General features: G+C 34.2%; 1 protein-coding gene across 1 annotated transcript in view; it reads left to right on the top strand.

The window, feature by feature from the left end:
• The window catches only part of LOC123565550 (neurogenic locus notch homolog protein 1-like), a 79,138-nt gene extending 60,123 nt beyond the window's left edge, over nt 1–19,015 (top strand). The window contains exons 36-49 of the mRNA XM_053550310.1: nt 2,798–2,920; nt 4,497–4,622; nt 6,792–6,914; nt 7,594–7,719; nt 9,455–9,577; nt 10,502–10,627; nt 11,577–11,699; nt 11,974–12,099; nt 14,129–14,251; nt 15,754–15,879; nt 16,834–16,956; nt 17,547–17,672; nt 18,279–18,401; nt 18,885–19,015. Of these exons, the coding sequence (XP_053406285.1) occupies nt 2,798–2,920; nt 4,497–4,622; nt 6,792–6,914; nt 7,594–7,719; nt 9,455–9,577; nt 10,502–10,627; nt 11,577–11,699; nt 11,974–12,099; nt 14,129–14,251; nt 15,754–15,879; nt 16,834–16,956; nt 17,547–17,672; nt 18,279–18,401; nt 18,885–19,015 (1,748 nt within the window). The remainder of the gene's footprint in view (nt 1–2,797; nt 2,921–4,496; nt 4,623–6,791; nt 6,915–7,593; nt 7,720–9,454; nt 9,578–10,501; nt 10,628–11,576; nt 11,700–11,973; nt 12,100–14,128; nt 14,252–15,753; nt 15,880–16,833; nt 16,957–17,546; nt 17,673–18,278; nt 18,402–18,884) is intronic.
• The last annotated feature ends 218 nt before the right edge of the window (nt 19,016–19,233 follow it).

Here is a 19,233-nt window from a genome sequence, read left to right as displayed (position 1 = left end):
TACCGTATGATTTCCACTTTTCGATTGTGTTGTTTATTTGTAAAGTAAAGGTATATTAGATCCAAATTCAAATATAAAAACATGAACAATTACTTCATATAGTTTATGCAAGTATAAAATTAATAAGTTTATGTATATGAACAGTACTATGCATCAGTTATAAAATAGTACACACTGTATACATTCAGCTGTTACTTCGTGAAAATCAATTGTGAATTTAGTTCTATATGCACACTTAATTATATATTTAATTAAGTTAATGAAGATTTTATACATTTGAAGTAAATATCAAAATATAAAACAGTTTAGTGAAAAATGGCCATTGGATATCTTTAATTAGAAATTATTAGAAATTGTTGTATCGTACCTGTATCTTACAGTTCTTTGTTTTATCTGATCATGTCGCATTCTTGATAGCCATTTTTAATCTTTATAAAAACAATGCTATATAACTGAAATAAAGAAATAGAGCAGTAATGAGCTTGACCAATTTCAATACAAGGAATTTCATGTGACGTTCGTATATATGAACTATTTCAATACAAAGAAATTCATATCAAGATCATGAATATGAACTATTTCAATACAAGGACTTTAATGTGAGGATCGTATATATGAACTTTTTCAATACAAGGATTTACATATAAAGAAAATATATACCAATTATTTCAATACAAGGAATTTCATGTGACGATCGTATGTATGAAATTTTTCAATACAAATAATTTCATATAAAGATCATATATATGAACTATTTCAATACAAGGATTTTCATATAAAGATCATAATCATATATATATATGAATTATTTTAATACAAGGAATTTCATGTGACGTTTGTATATATGAACTATTTCAATATTTAAGATGGGACGCTCGTGACCGAAAGTTGCACCAATGCTCTCGACACGTGTACTGATCATTTTGCTGAATGCAATGGAACGGTCTGTGATTGTATGACTGATTTCATTTGGAATGGCTCAAGATGTGGTTAAGTTCTTTCAATTTCTTAAACTAATGTAGACAAAACATACTTTTCTATAAAGATTCACTGGAACAGAACTACTACGATTTCAATCTGATTGGCTAATGAATGACAACATAGCTATTTGATAAAAGTTTTGAAATATACATGAAATGATACTTTTTGAGATTTTATCCAAATAACAAATTATGGGCAAATGTGTTAATAATGTTTGAATTATATCGTTTGAAGCTGAATACAATTGAAGAAAAAAAACTGAACATGTTATGTCTGATAATGCCCATATTTCACTTTAACAATATTATACTAAACAGAGTCTTTGTAAGCATGGAACAAACTTTTTTTCCATGTGTAGACAATACTATGACTCCAGATTGTATAAGTAAACACAGTATGAATACATAATATTTAATGTTAATTGATAAGTTACCAAGAAATTGTTTTTCTAGTGGCTTATTTCTTTCTTTCAGTTGGGAAATATCTATGTGACCCCTGTGATCCTTACAACCCTTCGTGTGACTCTAGCCTTGTATGCAGTTCGAACACATACAGATGTGAATGTCCAACTGATCAAGTTCAGATCGGAGACATGTGCTGTATATATGATTTTTTTTATTCATGTGTGGTTTCTATAAAAAGGTCAAGCTACAATCATTATTTAAGTTCGAAAACTTAACAACTTTAACTAGAACTAAGCCTTACCATTAGTAAGAGTTTGAGTTTTCCAGTGTTTGTAATAAAGTGAATTCGGTCTAGTGAAAATATTATTTAAACCCTGAACAAAGAATATAAGAATAAAACTCACAGTAAACTGTCAGTCACAATGCTTTTACTTTCTGTTGTAGTATAGAGAATAACAGTCAACTGTGGTATCAGGCAAGGCTGATAGGGGCTTGAAAGGGTTAGACTAACCGAATGCCTTTCCCCCATATCTGCGAGCCTAAAACATTGATATCAAAAGATAGTAGGCTGTTATTCTATTTATCATGTAACTCCTGCAACTTGCCTATAATATTTTCTTCTTGGTAAAAACATATTTATTAAGCAAATATAAATAAGTCAAAATTTTACAATTTGAAGATTCATCCGCTCCAAAACATCTGAAATAATACGGCAACCAGGTAGAATTCAACTTAGACAGTGTTTATTGTCTTTCTGATATTCTTATAGATAAAAGCTAATAATAAAGTAATCTCCTACCTGCGTAAAAAAAAAAATCATCCTCTCGAAAAAATCAAAACATGCTTAAATTCCACATTTTTCAAATACAGAAATGTATTTGACTCAGACAGATATATGCCCCAAGCACTAAAATTTCACTTTCAAAATCAGCTCAGTCAGAGAGACTTTTTAAATGCTTTAAACTGGATATAGATAAAAAAATGCAAAAAAAATATCGTCCCAAGTGTATTAATACTTGCCAAGAATCGATCGATGTAAAAATTATGATGTCCAGATGTGTGACAATGACGTCATTATATTCTGTTGTCTGTTCATTAAAAATGAAGGCAGTTGCAGTAAAGGAAACCACTAGCTGATATAGAATATGCTTAGAAAAAAAGTCGAAAAACATTTAAACTTGACTCTGAAGTAAAAGTTAATTTGCAATGGAACTGATGTTAAAACTAGTCCGTCAATATAGGTGGGCCAGTTTTGTTATCAGGTCATTGACGTGATACCAAAATAAAATATCAGGCAAGTGTTAACGGGCGGTCTCCTCTCAGTTCCATGATAAAAATCAGTTACTGCCTGTAATCACCATAACTGTTGGCAGAACTTAACATAACATACATTTTGATCTTATTAATTTTAGATGGGACTCGTGTCACTGAAGCATGCACGAATGTCCTGGACACATGCATCGATGATAACGCTGGGTGTAATGGTACAATATGTGATTGTTTACCAGGATTCACTTGGAATGGGCTCTTATGTGGTAATCTACTTTTTATGCTTCATCATTGATCGGTGCGTGTGCTATTGGCATATTTCGATATATGCTAGATAGAATTTAGTCGAGTTTGCTTCAGATTAATGTCACGGTTTTACTTAGTATTTCAGTTATTCTCTTCCTGTCAGTCAACCGAATAGGTCCTGGATTCTTTACTGAGTTTTGTACAAAGCTATAAAAAAAATTTGAGACCAGCTTCAGAATGCATCCTTGTCATTCTCAAAATGTGTGACTGATATCAACATTACATTTTATCTTTTATAACCTTTGTCTCTATAAGTATATATCCACCCTTACCTTTTATCTTTAATAACCTTTGTCTCTGTAAGTATCTAATAACTTTCATAAGCCGAGATAGAGGAAGATTGAGTACAAACACATTGGTGTAAGTCATGGACAACAATTGATTCGATGATCACACTTACAATCTATTGATTCATAGTCTTCTGGACCAGTATTCATCAACGATTAAAGTCTCAAATACCAAAGTCTCTAAAATTGCCCTATCTTTTCATGAGTGTCAAAGGTTGCAGTTGCATACAGCCCAGCAAAATTTCATTAGTTTAAAGCTATTCTATGTATTTCATATGAGTACAGGCTTTACCTCATTAGCAATGATCCACCGGCAGAGATTGAAAGAAAACACATTAGCGACTTGAGAAATAATTGCAAGATTATGACTTTTCCACTACAAAGCCTTTTTAATTGTGAATATTACATGGCATAAGCTTATTATTTAGGTTTCAAAACAATTATGAAGGAATAACATAATTTGCCCATATATGTAATTATTTTTCGTTTGAATTGCAGTACTAGTGAGTCAGTGGAGAGATCGAAAGAAAACACATTAGCGACTTGAGAAATAATTGCAAGATTATGATTTTTCCACTACAAAGCCTTTTTAATTGTGAATGTTACATGGCATAAGTTTATTATTTAGGTTTCAAAACAATCATGAAGGAAAAACATAATTTTCCCATATATGGAATTATTTTTCGTTTGAATTGCAGTACTAGTGAGTCAGTGCAAAAAGATCTTTAGTTTAACGAACTTCAAAGATGAATATTGTAATTTCAAGGTTTTAGTGTTAAGTGTAATTTTCCTAGTGTGCCAAGTTACATGGATGAGCGTAGGTAATCTTTGTACATCTGAAATCCTTTACATTTTAACTTGCAAATGACAACTGACATAAAGTTGGCATCATGACATAATCTGACATCAACCAGGATTTTGACGCGATGTCTTACGATATATATAATACCAGAAAATGTTTAATACCGTAGTTTTCTGACATGCATTTCTGTAATTAAAATAAAGTATATGCGCTCTGTTGTTTTTGTTGAAAAGATATAGATCCCAATACTTGTATCTATGGATTCTAACTAAATGCTAATTCATTATATTAATAATTTTACAAAAACTCGTTTGATTCATTATGGTATATGTGCGCTTATGACGTCATTCTCATCCTACTATGATTTCCCCTTTTTTTTACTTGCTCGTCGGTTCAATGCTAGTATTGCTGAACAGAACTCTAATCAAAGAAATGTAAATTTTACAGTCGGGTCAGAGCTATGTGACCCCTGTGATCCACATGACTCCACCTGTACATCTCCACTTGTTTGTAGTTCAACAACAGATAGATGCGAATGTCCTACTGGCCAAGTTCAAATAGGAGATGCATGCTGTAAGTTCAACAATATTCTTCACCTTAAATTTTGATTTTACTCGACTTTTCATGCTCCCTGAAACAATTTCGTCGGGTTGTTGGTGAGTATGTAGTCCGGATAATACCTTCTACAGTTTTCAAGGGATTTTGGCTTAAACTTACATAAATGTATGACTATAAAGTAAACTTGAGCATTTTATCAGGATATGAATATGTAATGCCCGGTTTAAGAGTTATGGCCCTTTGAGAAATTTTTGGAATGTAGTTTATTGTGCAATGCTTATGTAAGCCTTGTCGGGACAACTCTTACAGTTTTCAAGAGATTGTGCCTAAAATTAACAGAAAGATGGCACTATGAAAAGAACCTACACTTTTTGCCAGAACATGAATGTACCATGTACGATTTGGCAGTTATTGCACTTGGAAGATTTACAAAATTTTGCTTATGTGCAATATTGGTATAAGTTCCTCTAAGAGGTTGGAAGGGATTTGGGAAAAGTTACTTATATGTATAACTACGACGTGAATTTGCGCACATTATCGAGACATTTTAATGTACATGCCTGGTTTATTATTATTATTATTATACCAGATTTATATAGCGCCCTTTTCATGATCAGTTTCATGTTCAAAGGCGCTTTACATAGTTCAAATGCAGTTTAAGAGTAAATTGTGCAGTATTGATAAGCATCGTCCGGATAGCTCCTTCTACAGTTCTGAAGCGATCTGATCCGAACTAAGAAAAAAAGTAAATTTTTTAAACGGCACTTGCACATATCGCCAGGACTTGAATGTAATATGGAGTTATAGCCCTTTGACAGAATGCTATGTAATGATAAATACAGTTATAAGCCTGGCCCGAATAAGTCCTGCTTCAGTATTCAGTATATGACCCAAACTTGCAGTGCAGTAAAACATCATTATGAAATGAAGTCAGGACTAACTTTACTATACCTGTTTATGGCCCCTTGAAATCTAGCATAAATATACATGTACTGCTCCCTTTACCCGTCATTTACAAATCTCAACTACTTCCTATTTGCAGAAAAGACAATCTCTTTTATATTGATTATATGCCTATTTTATCATATACCATAATATGTACTGTTAGGATATACATATACCTGACAAACTCACCCGCAGTATTATTCGCACATTTTATGCTCACACGCATTTATGTAGGGGGCATATAGCGTTGCTGCTGTCCGTACGTCTGTACATCCGTACGACCGTACGTTCCAAAATCTTGTGTGTCCAACTCTTCCCACACTATTAGCCTGATTTGCTTCAAACTTTCACAGATGAACAACCTTGGTATACAGCTGACAATAAAGGAAGGACTTTTTTCCTTGACTAATTTTACCGCGGTTAAATCCCTTTCATAGTTTTGCTATTTACAATATAGAGGAAAATCTTTTGTGTCCAACTCCTCCCACACTATTTACCTGATTTGCTTCCAACTTTCACGGATGAACAATCTTGGTATGTAGTTGACCAAAAAGGAATGATTTTTTTCTGTGAATACTTATACAGCAGCTATGGCCCTTTGATAGTTTTGCTATATATAATATAGTTAAAATTTGTATATCAAACTCCTCAAACACTATTGAAAGAATATGCTTGAAAGTTTCACATATGAATGAATAACCATAAATAATGGACTTTTTTCTGTGGACATTTTAATAGAATTATGGCCATTTCTTAATTTTAACTTTGCAATTTATAGGTGCAGTATATGTGGGGCATCCATTTCTGTGGACACAATTTTCGTTGTAATATTTTCTATATACAACTATAATTACTACCATATACCTCATTATATACATGTATTTTGATATACGAAAGTGTAAACGCTCTCCCTTTCCCAGATAAACGTTCCTATGTGATGTATTTAAAACCATTAAGTTACTTATATTTCTGTACTTCTGTCTACAGTTGTTTATCCAGAGGATAAAGTTGTCATGTATTATTTTTTTGAAACGGTACTTTTTCATGGTATAAAAATTTATAGATATATTGCTGCTATATCTATTTCGGTATCCGCGTACATTTGTAGGAACCATCAAGTCAAAATTTACAGATAAAAACAGATTATGTTCTTGGATACTTTTTATGGTTTTAGATGAAAATTGACATCCTTGACCATGTTTTAATACTAAAACTTACTTCATTTCACTTTTTTTTCAGACGGGACTCTTGTCACTGAGCCATGCACAACTGCACTGCCCACATGCGTAGATTATAATGCTGAATGCAACGGTACAGTATGCGACTGTATGCCGGGATTCACATGGAATGGCACCATGTGCTGTAAGTACATAAAAAGTTTAGCATGAAACATTTGTCATGTCTCGTCATAGCATGTGCAAGATATTTAGTTAATGTCATGTATCAAATAGATTCATCGAGATATTATCAAATGGATTCATCAAGATATTTAGTTAATGTCATGTATCAAATAGATTCATCGAGATATTATCAAATGGATTCATCAATATATTTAGCTAACGTCATGTATCAAAAGGATTCATCAAGATATTATCAAATAGATTCATCAAGATATTTAGTTAATGTCATGTATTAAATGGATTCATCAGACTTTTACAGTAAACTCGATTAACACTATTAATACTATTATAGTATATACATATGGTGTATCTATAGAAATATATTTACTTTATGAAGACAAACTAAAACGAAAATGATAACCATACAGTTTCATTGACCAAATACGCATAAAATGAAAATGACAATCCTTTGAAATCACGGAATGAAACCAAGCAAAATCGTAGCAGACTCGGTTAGATTGAATCTGTTTATGTGAGGTAATGAAATGTTAAAACGAGTCACATCCACATCCTCAGCACCGGATTAAGTGGTATTGTATTATTACGTTGAATGGACTTAAAATTCCACAAGTCCAACACTAATTACTGGTAGCATTTACAGATTGCTCACAAACATATTGAAGAAACATTTTGACTTTCAGCTGGGGAATATCTCTGTGAACCATGCGATCCTTCTTTATCTACATGCCAGTCCGGTTTAGTATGCAGTTCTAATACATACAGATGTGAATGTCCACCTGATCAAGTACAGATTGGAGATAGCTGCTGTAAGTATATGTTCTTGCAGACGTGAATGTCCACCTAATCAAATAAAAGATCATAGATATGTGTTGTTAGTATAAGTTCTTATTAGATGTGAATGTCCACCTAATCAAATAAAAGATCATAGATATGTGTTGTTAGTATAAGTTCTTATTAGATGTGAATGTCCACCTAATCATATAAAAGATTATAGATATGTGTTGTTAGTATAAGTTTTTATTAGACGTGAATGTCCACCTAATCATATAAAAGATTATAGATATGTGTTGTAAGTATAAGTTCTTATTAGACGTGAATGTCCACCTAATCATATAAAAGATTATAGATATGTGTTGTAAGTATAAGTTCTTATTAGATGTGTATGTCCTCCTAATCATATAAAAGATCATAGATATGTGTTGTAAGTATATGTTCTTGCAGATGTGAATGTCCACCTAATCATATAAAAGATTATAGACATGTGTTGCAAGTATAAGTTCTTATTAGATGTGTATGTCCTCCTAATCATATAAAAGATCATAGATATGCGTTGTAAGTATAAGTTCTTATTAGATGTGTATGTCCTCCTAATCATATAAAAGATCATAGATATGTGTTGTAAGTATAAGTTCTTATTAGATGTGTATGTCCTCCTAATCATATAAAAGATCATAGATATGTTTTGTAAGTATAAGTTCTTATTAGATGTGTATGTCCTCCTAATCATATAAAAGATCATAGATATGTGTTGTAAGTATAAGTTCTTATTAGATGTGTATGTCCTCCTAATCATATAAAAGATCATAGATATGTGTTGTAAGTATAAGTTCTTATTAGATGTGTATGTCCTCCTAATCATATAAAAGATCATAGATATGTGTTGTAAGTATAAGTTCTGATTAGATGTGTATGTCCTCCTAATCATATAAAAGATCATAGATATGTGTTGTAAGTATAAGTTCTTATTAGATGTGCATGTCCTCCTAATCATATAAAAGATCATAGATATGTGTTGTAAGTATAAGTTCTTATTAGATGTGTATGTCCACCTAATCAAGAAACAGATCAAAGATATGTGTTGTAACTATAAGTTCTTATTAGATGTATATGTCCACCTAATCAAGTAACAGATCATAGATATGTGTTGTAAGTATAAGTTCTTATTAGATGTGTAGGTCCATCTAATTAAGTAACAGATTATAGATATATGTGTTGTAAGTATAAGTTCTTATTAAATGTTTATGTAAACTTAATCAAGATAAACAGATGATAGATATGTGCTTAATTCTATCAGATGTGAATATTCACCTTTTGACACATTGTGCATTTCATTTGAGCTGTAAGTTTAAGTTAGTACATATATCAACCTTTAGCCTGCTGGCGACAATTGATTCTGCCTTTGCGATCAGTGCAGACCAAGATCAGCCAGCACATCCGTGCAGTCTGATCATGGTCTGCACTGTTCGCTATTCAGTCTTTTAATTTTCAGTGAAAACCCGTTTGAATAATAAGTGGTATTGTCAAAACTGAATAATGGACCAATCCATTTTAGAAATTTAGCAGGCTAAGGATTAGATCACTGTCTGATATAAACAAAGCGATTGTTCTTCACTGTCATACAGATTACAAAATGTGAAATGGAACTTTTTAGCTGTTTTGACTTGGATTAAAAGGTATGTTTATTTTCATTAGTAAGGATGTACATATATCACGTTATTTTCTAAAACGAAACTTTAGTTATTGGTCTATGTAATTTTGTAGACGGAACACGTGTAACTGAGGTATGCACGACAGCCAATCCAACATGCATTGACAATAATGCTGAATGTAATGGTACTGTCTGTGACTGTGTAGATGGATTTTATTGGAATGGTTCTAAATGTGGTAAGATATCTAATTTTCTGATACTCCACACACTTCCAGATGTAAATGTAAATTGTAGACTGTCAACGAAGAGCATTTCTGTAAAACAGTTTGCAATTTAATGCATAACAAAATCTTGTTATAAATTGCCATTCTTGTGTTTTACCAGCTAAAACTTGCAAGATTGCCGCTTTTATGTTAAAGGTTAATAAGCTTTTGCATCATAAAAGTTGTAGGTGTATGTTGTCAGTATGGCTGTCGGTATTCACTGTCAACAATTGGGTACTGATGTGTAACTCGGCTACTGATTTATCCGTTACGTGTGTGAATAACTGACAGGGAAGGGCGGCACCGGGGAAAATAGAATAAAACATTTCTGCAAGGAAAAAGAAAAGGACATCACTGAATTTAAAACATGAGAAAAACATTTATTGACTGCTAGTAGTTTCTCTTGCTATCGGTTTAAAACCCCAGATCGATACTGATTTCAAGTGTGGTCGAAGACCTCTGATATTACAAATCTTTGGTATGACACACCGCAGGACTGGCAAACAAACGGTTTTAGAACCCGACCAAAGACTCTAGGCTGATCGCTAACGGTTTCTGTAATTGCAGTAGGCTTTGAAAGCGGACAGCATGGATCCTGAGCAGACTGTGCGGATACGCAGGGTGGTCTGGATCTATGCAGGTCGCAAATGCACTTCCTTAAATATGTAGCTAACAACAAACTGGAAAAATGGAAAATGTCGTGAAAATACATCAAAGCAAAATAATAGCAAAGTCTATCCATGAGATTTGATAAAGTATGCAATGCCTCTCGCGTTCCATAGCACTTATAAATCTTAAAACCTAAGTTTGTACGACTGTGTTTGATTCGGGTATTTTATAAATTGTTTAACCTGACAGTTACGTTTTTGAAGATGTAATCCGTATGTACTATTACAGTGGGTGAAAATCTATGTGAGCCATGCGATCCATCATCTTCCACGTGTGCAGCGCCACTTGTATGCAGTTCAAGCACTTACAGATGTGAATGTCCGCCTGGTCAAGTACAAGTTGGAGATGAATGCTGTGATTATCAATATTTTTAATTAATTGATAATTGAGCCGTGTCATGGGAAAACCAACATAGTGGGTTTGCGACCAGCATGGATCCGTGCTGTTCGCTAACAGTTTCTCTAATTGCTATAGGCTTTGAAAGCGAACAGCATGGATCCTGGCCAGACTGCGCGGATGCGCAGGCTGGTCTGGATCCATGCTGGTCGCAAACCCACTATGTTGATTTTCTCATGTCGCGGCTCATATATTGTAGATTTGGTAATTTTCACGTAACTTATCTTTCTCGATTTGATTGACGAAAGACTCATCAATTACAGGTTGTATTAGTTTTCGGTATACTTCTTACGATAATTCTTTTGTTTGTTTACGAGATGTTTGAGTTTGCATTTCGCTTTGAAAACAAACAAAAACAGTGAAAAATAAAACTCTTATGAGTATTCCCAAATCTACAGTATTCTGTGTATACTTCTATATTTACCTCCTGAAAATCACAGTACCAACAATTTTGTTATTGAAAATACAAAGCCAACTATCATCAAGTTTTGCTACATTTGCCTTTCCACCTAGAAATTATGCATTTCAATGTCGGAAATCCGCCCGCTTAGCTCAGTAGGTAGAGCGTTGGTCTACGGATCGAGAGGTCGCGAGTTCGATCCTCGGGCGGGGCGTATGTTCTCCGTGACTATTTGATAAACGACATTGTGTCTGAAATCATTAGTCCTCCACCTCTGATTCATGTGGGGAAGTTGGCAGTTACTTGCGGAGAACAGGTTTGTACTGGTACAGAATCCAGGAACACTGGTTAGGTTAACTGCCCGCCGTTACATGACTGAAACCCTGTTGAAAAATGGCGTTAAACCCAAAACACACAAAACAAACAATGTCGGAAAGATAAAGATATTTGTAGTCTATTTTGGATTTCAGTTTTCTTGCTTAAATTAAAGGTTTGATATAATTTAAGATGGACGACTTGTGACAGAGAGTTGCACGATTATGCCGGATACATGTATTGACGACAATGCTGGATGCAATGGAACAATATGCGACTGTTTGATGGGATACGTGTGGAATGGGTCGAAATGCGGTAAATGAATAGCTAGTCGTGTATTGTTATCATAAGTTTCTGACAACATAATTCATTACTTTTGTTGTTCATATTGCATTTCTTACACATAGATATCATTATAAACGTAGTTTATCATAGCTCTCCCCTTGACACGGTAAAGTGTTTTATTTATATTGTTCATTACAATTTCCTAGCATAAAATCAATTAAATAATGTAAGTGAAGAAAAAGTTCTTGGAATGAATACATATTTTAAGAAAACATGGTCTTTTTTGCATATCCATATTTTTCAGTCGGAGACGAACTGTGTAACCCATGTGATGCTTCAACGCTATTATGTTCGGGCCAGCTCGTATGTAGTTCAGACACGTACAGATGTGAATGTCCTACGAACCAAGTTCAGATTGGAGATGCATGCTGTAACTACAATTTGATTTTACTTTAAAATATTAACTGTGTTTCTATATATACATATTTATGGTTTAAAGCCCGTATATTACCCTGTTTGTTTTCCCATAACTAGTATAGAACGGGCATAGAGTCATTCGCATACAATATGATAGAATTAGTTTAAAGCAAAGAGTGTAAACATAAACCGTTTGTATTAATGTCTTTATTTAATCAGACTAAGGAAATTAGTTTATTTTCTAAGTTACACATCTGTGGCCAATAAAACAGGTATTCTCTAGAATAGATATGTCAGTTTTTATACGCCCGTTTGAAAAACGGGACGTATTATGGGAACGCCCCTGGCGGGCGGGCGGGCGGCGTCCACAGACCTTGTCCGGAGCATATCTTCTACATGCATGAAGGGATTTTGATGAAACTTGGCACAGTTGTTCACCATCATGAGACGGAGTGTCATGCGCAAGAACCAGGTCCCTAGGTCTAAGGTCAAGGTCACACTTGGAGGTCAAAGGTCAAATTCAAGAATGACTTTGTCCGGAGCATATCTTCTTCATGCATAGAGGGATTTTGATGAAAGTTGGCACAATTGTTCATCATCATGAGAAGGAGTGTCATGCGCAAGAACCAGGTCCCTAGGTCTAAGGTCAAGGTCACACTTAGAGGTCAAAGGATACAAGAATGAAAACTTTGTCCGGAGCATTTCTTCTTCATGCATAGAGGGATTTTGATATAACTTGGCACAAATGTTCACCACCATGAGGCGGAGTGTCATGCGCAAGAACCAGGTCTCTAGGTCTAAGGTCAAGGTCACACTTAGAGGTCAAAGGATACAAGAATGAAAACCTTGTCCGGAGCATTTCTTCTTCATGCATAGAGGGATTTTGATATAACTTGGCACAAATGTTCACCACCACAAGACGTAGTGTCATGCGCAAGAACCAGGTCCCTAGGTCTAAGGTCAAGGTCACACTTAGAGGCCAAAGGTCAGATACAAGAATGACTTTGTCCGAAGCATTTCTTCTTCATGCATGGAGGGATTTTGATGTAACTTGACACAATTATACACCATCATGAGACGAAGTGTCATGCGCAGTTCCCTTCTTTAGAATTACTTCCCTTTGTTGTTACTATAAATAGCTTATATTGTAACTTTTTCATTACTAGTCGTAGGGAAAAATCGAGACCACTTTTCTGTAGTACAACATGCATGCTACATCCAATTTTGAGGTGTATTTTGACCAGTCTCTACCTGGTAAAGATATTTGTGTGGACTTACAATTTTTTTTGATTTTTTTTTTTTTTTTTTTTTTTTTTTTTTTTTTTTTTTTTAAGATTAACTTCCCTTAGTTGTTACTATAAATAACTTATATTGTAACTTTTTTATAATTGACCGTAGGGAAAAACCAAGACCACTTTTCTGTGGTACAACATAGATGTTACTTTCCAATTTTAGGTGTATTTTAAGGTATCTCTACCTGGTAAGGAGTTTTTTTGTGGACTTAGAAAAACAAAACACTTAGTTATTACTAAACAACCACAAAATTAAAATTCCATTTGCAAATACAGGTGCTAGAGTAAAGAAATTTGCTGTGACGGGCGTATATTGTGACATTCTTGCACTCTTGTTGAGAAAATAAATGTCACATCGACGGCCTACATGAAATGAAATTGTACCTTGTGGTTACAACTCGTATTCACATTGTCCTGTAATTGCGGAACATGGTGGGCGGGTTAAGAGTGCGAATCGGTGCCTACCATTAACCGATTTCAGCTTCGCGGTGGTTTGATAGCAACTGGGCATTCCAGGGTGATATCCCACTGTGCTCCTTTATTTATTTGTTTTGTCCTCGTTTACATTATGTTTTACTTTGTTGCTTTTCTAAGTAGTGTTTATGTATGATATTAATAATATAAACATACATACATACAGTGCTATAATGTTACAATTTGAGAAGGATGTGTTCTGTGAACATGGCTTTTTCTATAGGATATCTATCGTAATAAGATACTAGTACACTGATTCAGCATTGTGCTTTTTAGATGGGACACTCGTTACTGAGGCATGTACAACCGCGCTACCCACATGTGTAGACTACAACGCCGAATGTAATGGTACAGTGTGTGACTGTATACCCACATTTATATGGAATGGGTCTATTTGTCGTAAGCTATGTTTTTTGTTTTCTTTCATGTGTTTTTCATGAAGATGCAAGAAAACTTCCGGCCACAAAACAATTATATATATAATGAATGTACTTAAATTTGTATCGGGATACAAATTTGTGTTGTAAATCATAATTGGTAAACAAAATAAGGAACCAATCACCACCACTATACACCATACCAAGTACGGCATAGCGCCTAACAGTACAAACGTTCAGAATCCACCCCAAATAAGATTAATTTTGATGTTGCTTTACATACACGCTTTAATGTACTTCGCATTGGTATTGGTTCAATATTTGCATATATACTCAGCTTTCTGTTATCATGTCTAGCAAATCAGCGGTGATATATATATACATTGTATATATAGAACGGGAAAAAATAGATGTATGTAAGTTATAAACCCGGGGGCTTTTTGTTGTTTAAAAGATTTTTTGAAAGGAAGCATAAAATCAAAACAATAGATATTTATTCATTTAAAATGAAATATACTGGAGCTGCTGAAGAATATATAGTTTCAAAGGAATCATTTGTTAATCACTAAGGCAAAAATACTGATGCTTACTTAAAACATGAATTTCCTGAAAAAAAATTGATATACTCCAAAAATGCTGATTTAGCGTTAAGGCAATCAAACATAGTCTATATTTTGACCAATGTTTTACTATCATATTTGTGTTTTGGTTTTGTTGGGTTTTACGTCGCACCGACAATTACAGGTCTTATTGGGACTTTCCAGCTTTGATGGTAGAGGAAGATCCCGGGTGCCCCTCCGTGTACTATTTCATCACGGGTGGGCATCTTGGTAGAACCATCGACCGTTAGCCAGTTGCATGGCTTTCTCACATGAAGAAGTCAACGTCCCGAGTGAGGTCCGAACCTACATCGGTGAGGGGCAAGTGATTCCAAGTCAGAGGCCTTAACCACTCAGCCACGGAGGCCCCTATTTAATATCATATACATTTCCTGTTCATACCATACTTCCCACTGCTTCCTGAGGAAAACACACCACATACTGCTCTTCTGATAGTACGGGTGATAATGTATCAGAAGAGGTTCTAATAAATGGAACAGATGCCTGGCTTTTGTTATCGATTAACCGTTTTTTATGGAATTTTATTGATCGATATTTTTAATTGGCATATATAGCATAGCGGAAAATAAGCATTTATTGTTTTGATTTTATACTAACCTTTAAAATGGCTTGCTCTAAAAAACTAAAGAGCTCTGGTTTACATTCAAACCTTTGACACTATTTGAACATGTATTTTCTCATATTCTATACTTATGTTTTATGTTTCATGTCCATGTATCCAGTATTATTGAAAGATATTTCGTTTCGTTATTTTTTTTCTCACACATATTAAGCTAATGCAGTTTTCAAACGGGAGTTGCAAGTTTACTTATTTATTCAGTAAATGTAAAATGGAACATATCCTCCTTTAGAGAGTTAAGAAATATTCTTAAACGTTCGGAATAATACATTATTCTGATTACAGTTGGACCGAACTTGTGGGATCCATGTGATCCTTCAACACCATCATGTGACTCCAGTCTTGTATGTAACCCGAACACATACAGATGTGAATGCCCAGCCGATCAAGTTCAAATTGGAGATATGTGTTGTAAGTTTGAAGATATTGTATTCCAAACTTTTAAATTTTCATGAATATGATGTTAACCTGTTGTTACGAAGATGTTATGTTCTGGCAAGTATTATGTGCGTCAACAGCCTTTGGAAAAGTTCGCAATGAGGAAATGTTCGCGAAAATAAAATATTCGCGAGAATATCAACCAGCGTAAATTCCATGTTCAAAAAGACACGTCATTATGAAAAGTAAAGGTAAACAAACTTGGCTTTGGCTGTTGGGGAGTATTGCCGCTCGCGAAACGTCTAGAATCGGCCATTCGCGAACCCTTTTACACGTGTATATATTCATTTATACAATGCTTGATTGTTAGTGCAAAGTTTGTCCAATCATAGTATTAATAGTAATAATAATTATATGTGTATATCCAGTAATATTAATTAGTATTTCAATGTAATTAAACATTGTTACAACGATAAGACAAATTGTTATGATTAAGCGATAATTGAAATAAATTCAGTCTTTTATTATACATGTATAAAACGCAAGTCTTTTATACCGTATTGTTATCAAGGTTGTAAAATATACTGTTTTTCTCATTTATAATAAATATCAAAACTAATAGAATTTAAAATCATAACTGATGGATTGTTAATGAAAATTTAATATGAGTGTTAATTGCTCTTACACGCTGAATAACCAATTTCATATCGAGCCACGCGAAATAATACGAGCGACTTGCTAGCAATCAAATGCTGGGGGTAACATGTACAATATACGCAATGTACAATATACGCAATGCCTCGTTATGTATATTTTCCGATAAATTTGTAATCCTGTGTTTGTTAATCAATGTTCTTGTCGTAAGAGTTTCAGAAATTTTCAGCATGCATTTTAATTACGTGAAGAAGTGTAAATTAAATCAGTATGGTTTAATGCAACTTGTTATACGTTATTTCAATTATCTTTTTCTGATTTTTTTTATTAAAGATGGTTTATACGTGACAGAAGCTTGTACAACTACTCTTGACACGTGTGTCGATGATTATGCTGATTGCAATGGCACAATATGTGACTGTAAACCTGGATTCACCTGGACTGGTTCTAAATGCGGTAATTGTGGTCACTCATTATACACCATTCAAATTGTTTGTTTGTATTTAGATTTATCTACAGCCGCCACCATTTGGGTAACTCCTCCAGAAGACAGTAATTTCAGTTGGAGGATAGTGAAAGATGCAGAAGACATTTCAATTACAGAAGCTTCTTTGTTTCTTTAGCGTGCCAAGTGTTTTGGCACCCATAAACGGGACTCTTTTCCCAATAATAGTAACTTTTAGTTCGAGGAGTGGGGACTCGAACACACGACCCCTGGTTCCGTAGTTAGACATTGTTACCACTGGATCGCTGCGTCCGCTCTTCCACAACCAGACATTGTGGGTATGAATCACATTTGCTGATAGCTCTAGATTTATATCTTACCATCATAGTTTGACATTAATTAGCAAGAAAACAGAAAATAAATGAGAAATCATTGTGGAGCTGAGTTTTATATTTACTTTAAGGTACTATTTACCTCGCACGAAATATAAGGCCCAGTTTACAAAACGGTAAAACTATTTTGTCCTAGAGTTTTTGATCTATCAACCAGTTTACGAGTGCATATGGCGTTCGTAACTTGAACTATTTTGTATATTTTACAGTTGGAACAGACCTTTGTGACCCATGTGACCCTTCAATGTCTACTTGTTCAACACCACTGGTATGTGGTAATTCTTCAAACAGATGTGAATGTCCACCGGATCAAGTTCAGATCGGAGAGGAATGCTGTATGTATATCAAACGTTTTAGTGCATTTCGCCTCAAATCTATTAAACATGATAAACAGAAAAAATAGAAAAAGTGAAAACTCCACAGCTGCTCAACACGACAAAATGAAAATGTTGCGTGCTCGGTTTGAATGAGCCTGTTCATGGACAGTAATGGATATGCATGCTACCGTTCACACCCTGTAGCTAGCTCCGGGTTTAGCAGAATTCGACATTTACTCATGTTACAAGTACCAAAAACAATTTAGAAACATCTGCAGATATGTTCATTATCGATGGTGCACATGGAACCTTCTATGATACACTAGTATGTCATTCCGGTCCCCAATTAAATATAATGGGCAAAACTAAAGAAACTTTAATTTAGAATGGAGATCTGAGGTAACTTTCAATTATACAAGACTCTCAGATCTCAAATTAACGAAATTGTTTACAAAAAGAAAACAGAAGATGAATACACATTATCAAATAGTTCTTTGTTATATGTTTAAAATCGGTTTGCTTTTCAACATTGTAACAAAAATGGTTATGTAAATCGTATGAAATAGAAGTCAGATAACAAAGTTATTTTTGACACTAAATACAACAATACAAATGCACTTGCAGATGGAACACTTGTAACTGAGCCATGCACAACCGTCCTTGACACCTGCATAGACAACTTTGCCGATTGCAATGGTACAGTATGTGATTGTATATCGGGATTATCTTGGAATGGATCCAAATGCGGTAGGCAGAATGATATAATTGATAAAATCTATCAGAAAATATATTCTGAAAGCATACAAAGCTTGCATGTAGCATTCACAGTAAACGCGACCGCACTATATATGATTCGTCTGTAATGGATCCAGGTGACATACATAAAATTCTCATGTATCTTTCACAATGAATGCAGTGGTAGAATATTTGACTGTATGTCGGAATTTAACTGCAATGAGTCCAGATGAAGTCAGGTTGTTCAGTATACTTTAAACTTTCATTAAGCAGTCAAAATGAATGCAGTGCTACAATATAGACTTTACCTAGAATGAGTCTAAATATCTATAATGTAGGTAAATGTTAACGTTTTCTGAAATATTCGCTTCCTAATACTAAAAAAGATTGTAACAGTGTATGTCTGTGTTTGACTAACCTAAATAACTTTGATTTAAATATACTTGTTGCAGTTCGGCCATTATTTGATCTTAAAATGTAACATGTATGTTACAGTTGGAGAGAATCTCTGTGAGCCCTGTGACCCTTCAGATTCCACGTGTTCCTCTCCACTCGTGTGTAGTTCAAACACGTACAGATGTGAATGTCCGCCTGATGAAGTACAGATTGGAGATGCATGTTGTTAGTATTACAAATATTGCATTTACAATAGTTTTAAAGTACTAGTTAGTCTTCAAAATTAAAAAAATAAACTTCATAAACTTAACAGTTCACGCAGAAAGGTCAACGCTAAAGCACATATTTATAGGTTTTATATTCATGTGACCAGTTAATCATATCCTGTTTATACCGCCATATTTCAATAGAACAAGAATCGGCAAAAACATTCTCTGAAATATGTGTC

The sequence above is a fragment of the Mercenaria mercenaria genome, chromosome 8, assembly GCF_021730395.1.
Source record: "Mercenaria mercenaria strain notata chromosome 8, MADL_Memer_1, whole genome shotgun sequence".
Lineage (NCBI taxonomy): Eukaryota > Metazoa > Mollusca > Bivalvia > Venerida > Veneridae > Mercenaria > Mercenaria mercenaria.
The sequence above is the reverse complement of the archived record's forward strand: the minus strand, read 5'-3'. Positions and strand labels throughout refer to the sequence as shown.